The 12,667-nt window shown below is 42.5% G+C and overlaps 1 protein-coding gene across 7 annotated transcripts in view; it reads left to right on the forward strand.

Moving 5' to 3' along the window:
* PDE4DIP (phosphodiesterase 4D interacting protein) overlaps positions 1-12,667 on the forward strand; it is a 1,984,767-nt gene that overhangs the window by 901,143 nt on the left and 1,070,957 nt on the right. For all 7 annotated transcript variants that reach the window (XM_075321961.1, XM_075321954.1, XM_075321957.1 and 4 more), the window contains 2 exons: positions 6,979-7,146; positions 8,067-8,213. In XM_075321961.1, coding sequence (XP_075178076.1) covers positions 6,979-7,146; positions 8,067-8,213 — 315 coding nt within the window. The remainder of the gene's footprint in view (positions 1-6,978; positions 7,147-8,066; positions 8,214-12,667) is intronic.

Consider the following 12,667-nt stretch of genomic DNA (forward strand, 5'->3'; position numbering starts at 1 on the left):
TTCCCCTTGACAGAAAAGTGATCAATATTTAGTGCGTACTAAAGCAAAAAGTGTACAGTATGCCCACTGCTCCTGATGCCCCCATTCTGCTCAATTCTCCATTATAGACATCCATTTTACATGTACGGTAGGTGTGCACACAAGTATGGAGTGGGCTTAAGAGCCGAACCTGCTCTATAAAGTGTTGGTGCCTGCTTTGTTATACAGCCAGCACCCAAGTCTATGATACTCAAACTAACTCCAATCGCAGATTTTTAACTCCTTAGATGCTGCTTTAAATTACGTGCAGGTCAAAAACCCCCAAAGAGAACCCTGAAAGATTCAAATGAAAGGGATAGTGACAAATTAATAATATAAAATATACATTTTTATTAATTTTTAACATTAAAAATATCATGTGCAGAATAAATAAAAAACATAAATATTTGACCGAATCAATTTCCCAAATATTAGCCGTGGATTAACAGGTTTTGTAAAGAGCCTAGTGCAGTGACCAAATGGTAAAAGTTATATATAGCCTAGATATTAATATCTTTAAAGGTCATCCCCAAGCTTAACAAGTGCCAAAAATGTATGGATAAGTTCAAATTATATAAATCATTATAGGGGCACAATACCTTAGGATGGTCACAAGTTCTGTATACCGCTGAACCCCGACGCGCGTTTCAAGCGATGTTTTCCTCAGGTTGCATTCAGAGGTTGAATATGCAGTTGACCCTTATGAAGCCCATTGATTTTCCCACAGTGTGATTGCTGGGTATGGATAGCGCTGTTCTGGCAGCCTGGGTCCATGGCAGCTGAGGCTGGTTTTCATAGTAAAATACTAATTTCACAATAGATTGCAATATTGCAGTATTGCACATTGTATTGTACAAGCAAGAAAATGATCGTCAGATGAAGTCCCCTAAGAAGGATAACCAAAAAAAATGTAAAAAAAAAGACTTGCAATTTTTTTTTTTTTTTTTAAATATGAAGAATCCAAAAATGTAAAGGTTCAAATCACTTCACCCCCCCCTCCACCCTTTTCCTGGAACATAAATAAAATATACGCTGCCCCACATTCCCTTCAAACTGGCTCCTTCCATACTACTGCCGCTACGCTGCCCCTCTCCATGGTGTTTCCATCATGCTGTTTCTCTCCATAATATTCCCCAACGCTGCCTCTCTCTAGAATACCCTCCACACTGGCCCTCTCCATATTGTGCCCCAACACTCCACTTGTCCTTAGAATTCTCCCCATGCTGCTCCTCTCCACAGTATTCCCCCCATGCTGCCCCTCTTCACAGTATTCCTTCCATGCTGCCCTTCTCCAATATATCACCCTACACAGCCTCTCTCAATAATGTCCCCCACCTTGCCCCTATCAATAGTGTTCCCTCCACACTGCTCCTCTCCATAATATTCCGTCACACTGCCCCTGTCCATAATGTTCCCCCATACTGCCTCTCTCTATAATTTCTTCCCTCACTGCCCCTTTTCATAGCAATCCCCCACACAGCTTCTCTCCATAATGTCCCCCCCACACTGACCCTTTTCATAATGTCCCCCCCACACTGCCCCTTTTCATAATGTCCCCAAACACTGCTCCTTCTCTCACAATGTTCTCCCCTCTGCCCCATAATGTGCCCTCACAGTAACACCCCCTTATTCCCTCTATAATAATAGTCCGTTCATTCAATCTTTGGTTCCTACATGAATTGTTTACCGTTCCTTGGCGTCTACCAGATCTCTTGTCGGCTGCAAACAAAATCCGTTAGCAGGCTACAGGTGGCCCACAGGCCGTATATTGTGCGGTCCTGCAGTAGATGGTTGGCTGAATCTATCTAAATTATTGAGTTCAGACAAATTTTATCTTTTGTGCATGAAGCAGGTGCCTTAACGGTTTACCCAGGGCAACTGCAGTCCAATTTAAGGGAAATATAGACATATATGAATGTTGTCCCCTTCTTATAATACACAATTTATTAAACAACACCATAACATGGAAAACCAACAATATCTAGAAAGTATTTAATAAGAACTCAGGCCTGTGTATTGTGCCAAACATAGCAGCATTGGAGAAAGAATTAGGATTAAAAATAAAAGAGGAGCAATTCCTAAAAACCCTGGAAATTATTTACACAAACCTTGCAGGAAATATATTATAAAGTATTCTCCAGTAAAAGCATCTCTCTGCTAGAGAAATTCCAGGAAAACTGCAAACTTGGCTCACATATTCTGGAGCTGTCCATCCCTTGACAGCCTCGGGTGGACCACTAACACAGGTCTGCAAAAAAAACATTTTTCGAGAGCTGTTTTGGTTATTACACATAGTCTTTATGTTTTTGAATGCGCTGAATCTGAAAATGACCTCCGTTTTGTCATAGGACATCACGTTTTCTGACAATTTAAGTAACTATGTTAAATAAGACAATACAATGAAAATAGACTCGTAAAATTAATTTTTTATTACAAATGTTTCATGAAAATCATTTTTTTAACTGCAATGAGCTCACTAACACACACTAAAATCGATTCTTCTTCCCTGTGAAGCTTCTCTTGGTACATTTACACTTGTGAGTACCATCTGTAATGTCTCTCTGAAGCATCCAACAATAGTCTGCCATCATTGTAATGCTCCATCTTCCCTGGTATCTTCTTTCCATCTCTTTAATGTCCTGGTGGAATCGTTCACCTTGCTCTTTAATCACAGCTCCCAAATTTTCAGGAAAGTTGTCAAGGTGGGAATGGAGGAAATGCACTTTCAAACTCATCAGGCAACCTAAAGCTTGAAATGCTTTCGGCATTCGTCCGACGATTTGTTTGTAGTCTGGGTCTTTGTTATTGCCTAAACATTTCTCTACGACCTCTTTAAATGCAATCCACCCTTCTTTTTGAGGATGCGTCATGGTATTGATAAACTCTTGATCAGCTATAAGCCTTCTAATGTCTGGTCTGACTAACACACCTTCCTTCAATTTTGCCTCCGAGAGGCCTGGAAACTTGGCGACCAAGTATTTGAAGCATTCTCCATCTTTTGGAAGTGATTTTACGAATTGCTTCATCAATCCCAATTTGACGTGGAGAGATGGTAGAAGAACTTTATGGGGAGGAACCAAAGTTTCTCGAGGACATTTTTTTCACCAACTGTGAGCACCCTCGGCTGCCAATTCTTCTTGGTCCAGTGATTTTGTCGGTCTCGACTGTCCCATAGACATAGAAAACAAGGGTATTTGGTATACCCAGCTTGTTGCCCGAGCAGCATGCACAAGACTTTCAAATCCCCGTACACTTCCCAACCATGGTCTTCATATTTAAGTTTACGAAGAACCAATTCCAAGTTCTCGTAGGTTTCCTTGAGGTGTACGGAATGACCTACAGGGATGGAAGCATAAAAACCGCCATTGTGGAATAAAACTGCTTTGAGACTTCTTTTTGAAGAATCTATAAAAAGACACCATTGCGCTGAATCATATTGGATTTTGAATTGACCCATCAAACCTTCGACATCGATGCAATAAACCAACTTATCTTCCTGGGCAAAGTAAGGAACAAACTCATCTTCACTATGCATGAACCATGAAAAAGACACTGCTGGCAACAATAAATTCTTGCTTTTGAGCCTTGAGCCAAGTAACTCAGCAGCATCTTTGGGAAGATTTAAGTCTCTTACCAAATCATTCATCTCCTGGAAAAATTTTGGTCTTGTATCATCTTCAAAATGAGAACTTGATTCTTCTGGTTCAGGTATGACTCCACCTTCATCGGCCATAGTTATCTCTTCCAAGGTAGCAGGGGCCTTGGGTATTATTATTATTATTATTATTTATTATTATAGCGCCATTTATTCCATGGCGCTTTACAAGTGAAAGAGGGTATACGTACAACAATCATTAACAGTACAAGACAGACTGGTATAGGAGGAGAGAGGACCCTGCCCGCGAGGGCTCACAGTCTACAGGGAATGGGTGATGGTACAATAGGTGAGGACAGAGCTGGTTGCGCAGTGGTCTACTGGGCTGAGGGCTATTGTAGGTTGTAGGCTTGTTGGAAGAGGTGGGTCTTGAGGTTCCTCTTGAAGCTTTCCACGGTAGTGGAGAGTCTGATGTGCTGAGGTAGAGCGTTCCAGAGTATGGGGGATGCACGGGAGAAATCTTGTACACGATTGTGGGAAGAGGAAATAAGAGAGGAGCAGAGAAGGAGATCTTGTGAGGATCTAAGGTTGCGTGCAGGTAGGTACTGGGAGACTAGGTCACAGATGTAGGGAGGAGACAGGTTGTGCATGGCTTTGTATGTCATGGTTAATGTTTTGAACTGGAGTCGTTGGGCGATGGGAAGCCAGTGAAGGGATTGGCAGAGTGGCGAGGCTGGGGAGTAGCGAGGGGAGAGGTGGATTAAGCGGGCTGCAGAGTTTAGGATAGATTGGAGGGGTGCAAGAGTGTTGGAAGGGAGGCCAGAGAGCAGGAGGTTGCAGTAGTCGAGGCGGGAGATGATGAGGGCATGCACTACTGGTATATCTGTGCCATGGGGGATGGGACGAATTGCTGAGTGAATATTGGGGTATGAAATGGAATGCTTCCATTTTGAATTATACCCTTTCACATCGCATGAACAAAAGTAACAATCTGGTAACAATATGGTTCTTTTGCTCTCGCCATACCATAGGAATCCCATAACGGAAAGCTTTTTTCTTACCCTTGAACCAATTTCGGAGGTCCTCAACAGACCGTTTGCACACTTTGAGGCTGCCAAGCTTTATCTTGATCTCCAAGCTGTAGTCCAAAATATGCGAAGTATACTTTTTTCACAAAGTCTGTAATATTCAGCTGTTGCTTCAACACTGTATATTCACCACAAATGTAACAGAAACTGTCAGGCGAATTAATACACTTCCACTGAGCCATAATGCTAATTTTGGGAAACACGGTTGAATATGAAGAGCTAACACGAACTGAGATTAAAAAGTGTGAACAGGCGATAATAAAGATAAAACAATTGAAACAAGCCCGGGCATGTCAGAGCCCGCTCATTCAGCTTGCAAAATGTTGATGCTGGTTTCATTAGCTCACTGAACGTTCTTTTCTTTGAATGTTATATTTTTTTTGCATTATATATCTTCAATGCATTGATGTGAATTAATTAATAGTAAGAAAAAAAATTATGAAAAATTTGCTAAATTTGAAGAAAATTTTGCATTTTGTGGTAAATCCTGACGTCCGTTTTCATTTTCAGCACACCAAAATACATGGAAATTAGATGAAAATAATCAAACAGCTTTTTAGTCGCAGACCTGTGTAATCTAAACATCCCTCTAACCCCCAGCTATTACTACATGCAATATTATTACCCCCGGTTAACCCTATATAACCATAACCTTTTTTTGCTACTGTAAAGGTGGCTTTACACGGTACGATATCACTAGCAATTTCTAGCGATATCGAGCGTGTAAGTACCCGTCCCCCGTCGTACATGCTATATCGTGTGATCGCTGCCGCAGCGAACATTATCGCTACGGCAGCGTCACACGCACTTACCTGGTCGGCGGCGTCGCTGTGACCACCGAACAATCCCTCCCTCAAGGGGGAGGGACGTTCGGCATCACCGCGACGTCACTAAACGGCCGGCCAATCAAAGCGGAGGGGCGGAAATGAGCGGGACGTAACATCCCGCCCACCTCCTTCCTTCCGCATTGCGGCCGGCGGCAGGTAAGGAGACGATCCTCACTCCTGCGGTGTCACACATAGCGATGTGTGCTGCCGCATGAGAGCGATGAACAACATGGATAAACAACCCTTACCGATTTTTGAATTTGGGACGACCTCTCCATGGTGAACGATTTTCACCATTTTTTAGGTCGCTTAAGGACGCTGGTAAGTGTCACACGCTGCGATATCGTTAATGGCGCCGGATGTGCGTCACTAACAATGTGACCCCGACGATAAAACATTAACGATATCGTAGCGTGTAAAGCCACTTTTACCCCATGCTATCCCAACTCAGTCCTCCCCATTTTAACTTGCAAAATCAATAAAAACAATTGAATTACAATTTTGTCATGTAGCAGCTTTAATATTAACTGTTGTGAGACTTACCTTTTTTAACTCCATATTTTTAGAATAATTTATAAGTGCATACATGAACCTTTTTCATGACAGGAATGTAATATGCGAATTGGAGAATATCAGTGGGGGGTGGTGCTATAGGCGTCATTAGATGCAGAAATCCATCTACAAGATAGTAGTGGCTGAACCTGCTTTCTTTTCTATTGACAACCAGTGAACTCAATGAGGCTGACACCTGGGCTGTAGTGGTCCACCAGCTAGTGTCATGTAGTGTATACCAAGATGTTAAGTCTAGGAGTGCAGCTGAGATATAAAACCCACATTTGCTAATGCATTGAATTAAGTGTGATAGTTAAAGAACCACCTTCCTAAATGGTTTTAACCGCAACACATATACTATTTGGTGATCTGATTCTTCTTCAGAGATGGATGCTAAGTGACCGTCATTTCCTGGGTAATCAGGGCTATACCAACCTCATGTTCCTCCACACTACAAGACAATAACTTTCCAGTGGACATGGCCCTCGGTCTTTTAAAGTAGCGGGGTTGAACTTCAGACATATAGGGCTAATGATCTATCCAGTAGATATGTGCATCTGTGGGCATTGTATCAGACTGCCCTCATGGGGTGTACAGCAATACATGCACCACGAGTTCAGCCATACTACATCATGAGCTGACTGAACTACTCTGACCATCCGTGAGCTGTTGTCCAACCATCCACAATGTTGCACCAACCTGCCAGTATCCTCCAATGGGACGTGTGCAGGAATAGGTTTGCCAGCCTAGATAACTAAAGTGAACAACAGTAAAACAGCTCTAAAGAAAAGTGCATATATTCAATAACTGTAATGAACTCGCCCATTTCTAGGGTATCACATACACAGGGTTGCTTTTCTAACCAATATCATGCTGTTGTGTGCATTTCGTACTATAGGAGATCAGAACTTGTATTCTTGGGAAGTCTGACTTCTGTACTGGAGATATGATTGAAGAGCTTAAAATGTGTCTTCAGAGAAAAGAGAAGATGCTGCAAGATGCGGTCTTTGCAAGGAACCAACAGGCTGAAGAGCACATGAGAGAAGTCATGGATCTCCTGGCAATGGTAATATAGCAGTAATATACAAATATACAGTAGGTGGGGCTCAAAGAATCAACATTTAATTGGCATATAACTAAAAGGCGGTTTTCCTTTTCCTAATAAATCCATAAATAAAAGTCAATAAAGTCTTAAGACACATAATAATAATAATAATAATAATAATCACTGCAAACTAGGTTGACAGTTTCAACAGCAAATATATTCTGGACAGCTAGATTCTGCATAGCAATAATAAAGTCTGAAATGGTGGATACTATATTTGTGCTTTGGTGTTTTCTTTAAAGGGAACCTGTCACCTTCAGGAATGCTATTTACCTGGAGATATAGGGTTCATCTCTATATAAATGGTATTTAAATCCTGTTTAGCCCTGTCTACTGGTCTGCGGCTACAGGGAGAAAGTGATGTTTTTTTATCCCTGCAACCAGTCACTTTCAGCCAATGGGGCAGTGCAGGTGATCACCGCTCACTACATTGTGAGTGTGCTGTAGTCACTCCTCGGCACTTTGACAGTCTTCTCTGCACTATGTGCACAAAGTGCGTATGTAGAGCAGAGTGCCAATCAAAGTGCAGGGGAGGGATTACAGCCTTTAGCTTACAGGGATTCAGGGAGTGTATACATTTTGATATTTTCCTAAACAATATGGCAGTACTGGTGACAGGCTGTTATTATTTTATAAAAGGGAATATTGCAGTCTAGAAGGGGTTGTCCAAGTTATAGTCAACATCTTTAAAATAATACTGTAGATCCAGGACGTGAGGGAACTCAGGCCAGGGCTGCCATATTTATTTAGAAAAATATCAAAGGTATTCAATCTGATGGCCTCTATTTTCTCTGTCTAGTTGTGCTGTCTAGGTGTGCACCAAAGTCTTATGTGCTGTATTTGGGGTAGTGTTTAAAATTGCTTTTCTTTTACAATTTTAGGTCTCTTCAGAAAAGATGGATCAGACTTCAATCTGCCAACGCTGTTTATTAAGAGAACAAAATACTGATGACAATAAGTTTGTTGAAGATTTGTCCAACTTCATGCATTTAGAAAATCTAGGGCAAGAAAGAGAGAAAACAATTCAGGTATGATGTGTAACAGTATTGCACGATCAGCGTAAAACCTTTCACTGTTCTTGCTTATCAGTAGTGAAAAAGGATTACATTTTACTTCTTCCATTACTACGGTATAGAGAAAACCTAGACAAGAACACATTAATGGGCTGTAAGTAACTGGAAGCAAGAAAACAAAAAAAGACTTAATAATTCATTTTTATTAGATATGCATTCAGATATCCAAAATGGCACTAAAGAATTGCATCTTCATAGGCAGAAAGAGAGGGGAGCCAGCACATCTGAGAGTGGAATGCATCAAATAAACATGTAAATTCACAGATTTATTCTAACTGTACTATAATGCAAAATGAGATTTTTTGCAAACAATTGATCAATTTTTTGAGCCACCTCTGCCACGTCACGGCAATTCTCAATACGGGGGTCCTACTCTATATTTTATATTTCATTGTGCCATGTCAATAAATTAAAAGCAGAACCATATTAGAGAAACATATTTACCTGTGACCTTTATATAACAGCTTCCATGTTGCAAAAAGAGGCAACTGCGGATAAAAGGCAGCCCAGGTCCCAGCATGTGCAGCAGAGGCCACACACACCAGGACAATGTCAGAACTGACCTTCACAGTGCCAGACCAGCAATCATAAATAAAGGCGGACCAGACCCAAGTATGGTGTTTAATTTGCAATGCCTGTGAAAAAGGGTGAGGTGGATGAATGTGAACAGCCACCAACAAGAAGAATATTTGCAAACCAACATCAGGCGAACATGGCATGGTGGTGGTCAGCCACCGGACCAATGTAACATAATTACAAGCAAAAAGAGTGGAGAGCCAGCACATCTGAGAGTGGCATGCATCAATAAAACTGTAAATCCACTGATTTATTCCAACTGTACTATAATACAAAAAAAATGATCAATTATTTGCTAAAAATCTCATTTTGTATTATAGTACAGTTCGAATATATCTGTGAATTTACACTTTTATTTGATACATGCCACTCTTAGATGTGCTGGCTTCCCTCTCTTTTTGCTTGTTACAATGGTCCGATGGCTGACCAACACCACACCATGTACGCCTGATGTTGGTTTGTAATATATTCCTCCTGTTTGTGGCTGTTCACATTCAGCCGCTTCACCCTTTCCACAGGCATTACTAATTAAGCACCATACGTAGGTCTGGTCCGCCTTTATTTATGGTTGCTAGTCTGGCACTGTGAATGCCAGTTCTGACATTGTCCTGGTATGTGTGGCCTCTGCTGAACATGCTGGGACCTGGGCTGCCTTTTATCCGCAGTTGCCTCTTTTTGCGACCTGGGAGCAGTTATATAAAAGGTCACAGGTATTTGTTGCTGTAATATGGTTCTGCTTTTAATTTATCTCGGATGCCGCATGGCACAATGAAATAAAAAATATAGAGTAGGACCCCCCTATTGAGGTTTGCCGTGACGAGGCAAGAAGTGGCTCAAAGAATTGATCAATTATTTACTAAAAATGTCATTTTGTATTATAGTACAGTTGGAATAAATCTGTGAATTTACACTTTATTTGATGCATGCCACTCTCAGATGTGCTGGCTTCCCTCTCTTTTTGCATCTTTATAGGCAGATTCTGGGTGTATATCTCCCATGACCCCAGGCCCACAAGATAGCAACAAGGGTCAGATACACCCTGACATATAAGATGGTAAATGTTCAAACGCTAGTAAAAATTGTTGCCCTGACTGGGTAGATGAGGCTATGGAGGAAAAACATGAGAAAAAGACTTTCCCTCTTCTGCCCTATTACAGAACCCTGTCTGTCCGCAGCAGTTGGCACTCTAATTGATCCATGATGATGCAAGTACATCCATAGTCCCTATATGCTTGCCCTGGTACACACCGATTTCCTCAATAAAGTTTCTGTTAAAAAGAGACTAAGGCCCCGTTACATGTCCGAATTTCCAGTACATCTGGTGTCCGTTATGTCATGTACTGCAGACACCCCTCTATATTTTCACACAAACATGTATAAGAATTTGTTGTAAACCATGGGTCATTTTCTTGTGACACATTTGTTTTAACTCCTTCATTACAACTGTTGTACATGTACTGTGCATGTCAAGTGTGACAATATGTAGCATGCTCAGGAGCTGACATTGCACCGTACCTGTCAGATCTAGGCAGTATTACATAGTCAGCATCTGACTGTAACTGTATCGATTAAAGCTGTTAGTCCCTTAAATATCACTTTTCATCTCTGACAGTGGGATTGAGTACAAACTGTTCTGGGGGTGCGTCACCATGACCCATTCCTCAAAATTTTCACTGAAAAATAAAACATAAAAATTAACGGTGAGTTGCATTTTTTTGGGGGGGATTTTACCACACAATCATTTCCCTCCCCCCTATTTTCCAGTACATTGAATGGTAATATGAATTGTGTCATTCGAAAACTACAACTTGTCCCATAAAAAAACATGGCTATGCCAGAAAAATTAAAAAGTTATGGTTCCAGGGTGAAAAGGAAGAAAGCACAAATGCGCAGAAATGAAAATTAGCTGCGGTAAGAAGGGGTTAAATAAGCAATCACACCAGAAACTTCTGCTCAAACAGTGCCCGTGTTTGCGACCTAAAAGTATAGGTACCGTATCTAGGTGGTGTTCCTGTTTCTTCAGACCACTTTCATGCAGTAGAATTTTAGTCAGCGTTTCACATTAGTATTTGTAAGCCAAATAAAGACATTTGCAGCACTTTCAAGGTTGGAACTCACTCCTGTTTTTGGGTAATAACTAAGGGGTACTTTACACGTTGCGACATCGCTAGAATTTGCTAGCTATGTCCAGCGCGATAGCACCCGCCCCCCATCGTACATTCGATATCTTGTGATTGCTGCTGTAGCGAACATAATCGCTACAGCAGCTTCACACGCACATACCTGGTCGTCGACGTCGCTGTGACCGCCGAACAATCCCTCCTTCAAGGGGGAGGTGCGTTCAGCGTCACAGCGACGTCACTGCGACGTCACTAAGCGGCCGCCCAATAGAAGCGGAGGCGCGGAGATGAGCAGGACATAACATCCTGCCCACCTCCTTCCTTCCGCATAGCTGGTGGACGCAGGTAAGGAGATGTTTGTCGTTCCTGCGGCTTCACACACAGCGATGTGTGACGCCGCTGGAGCGACAAACAACATCGTACCTGCAGATGGAGCGACATGAAAATGAACGACGTGACACAAATCAGCGATTTCTTACGCTTCTGTGCTCGTTCATGGTTGCACCTAGGATTTACACGCTGCGATGTCGCTACCGGCGCCGGATGTGCGTCACTAACGATTTGACCCCGACGATATATCGTTAGCGATGTCGCAATGTGTAAAGCCCCCCTAAGGCTATGCAAAAGTCGATTAGGCCATGTTAGGCTAGTTTCACACTTGCGTTGAACGGTATCCGTTGCATTGCGTTGTGTGACGGATGCAACAGAAGTGTTGCATATAGTGGCACAACAGATGCAACGGATGCTGCAAAACAACGGAATCCGTTTTGATTTTTTTTTTTTACAGTTTTACCGGCGGCAGACTATTGTGAACGATCAGCTGATCGCTCCCTGCAGCCGGCCGCCAGGTGATCAGCTGATCTCTCCCTGCAGCCGGCCGCCAGGTGATCAGCTGATCGCTCCCTGCAGCCGGCCGCCGCGTGATCAGCTGATCGCTCCCTGCAGCTGGCCGCCGGGTGATCAGCTGAGCGCTGTCACTTGCCGGGGCCCGGGCATGCCGGCGGGCGGGCGCTCAGCTGAGCGCTGTCACATGCCGGTGCCCGGGCATGCCGGCGGCCGGTCGCTCAGCTGAGCGCTGTCACTTGCCGACGGCCGGGCGCTCAGCTGAACGTTCGGCCACCGCGAGCCAAAATAAAGTTTGTGATTTAAAAAAAAAAAAAAAAAAGAGCATGCGCAGTGAAATCCAGAGGATTCCGCTGCTCAAAACAACGTTACATGCTGCGTTCCTCCCGCTGGGCGGAAGCAACGGAGCGTCGCCCAGCGGAAGCAACGCAGGTCCTTTTGGTACAATCCGTCAACCATACAAGTCTATGGGAAACAGCGGAATCCGTTAACGGATTCCGCTGTTTTCCAAAAGGGCGGATTGTAACGGAAGGAAAACAACGCAAGTGTGAAAGTACCCTTAGCAATCAGAGTACTTTCACATTCAGATTTGTTTTAGAGTTTTGGAGGCAGAATTTCAATTGAAAATCTGCAGCAAAGTACAATACTATGTAAGTCATTGTTACCAAATCTCATTCACTTGTGGCAGATAGGGATAAGCATTCTATAGATTTTGAGATCAATGTCATGTCTTGTCTGTTGCTGACGTTCAATCAATAATCACAACAGAACTTCAAAGTCTAATAGAAACAGAAGAGCAAATAAAAAATGTGAAAAGTTAGTGCTTTACAACAAGAATACATCTTTACCAGCAAATTTCACTAATCACGT

The sequence above is a fragment of the Anomaloglossus baeobatrachus genome, chromosome 8, assembly GCF_048569485.1.
Source record: "Anomaloglossus baeobatrachus isolate aAnoBae1 chromosome 8, aAnoBae1.hap1, whole genome shotgun sequence".
In the NCBI taxonomy this organism is placed as follows: Eukaryota; Metazoa; Chordata; class Amphibia; order Anura; family Aromobatidae; genus Anomaloglossus; species Anomaloglossus baeobatrachus.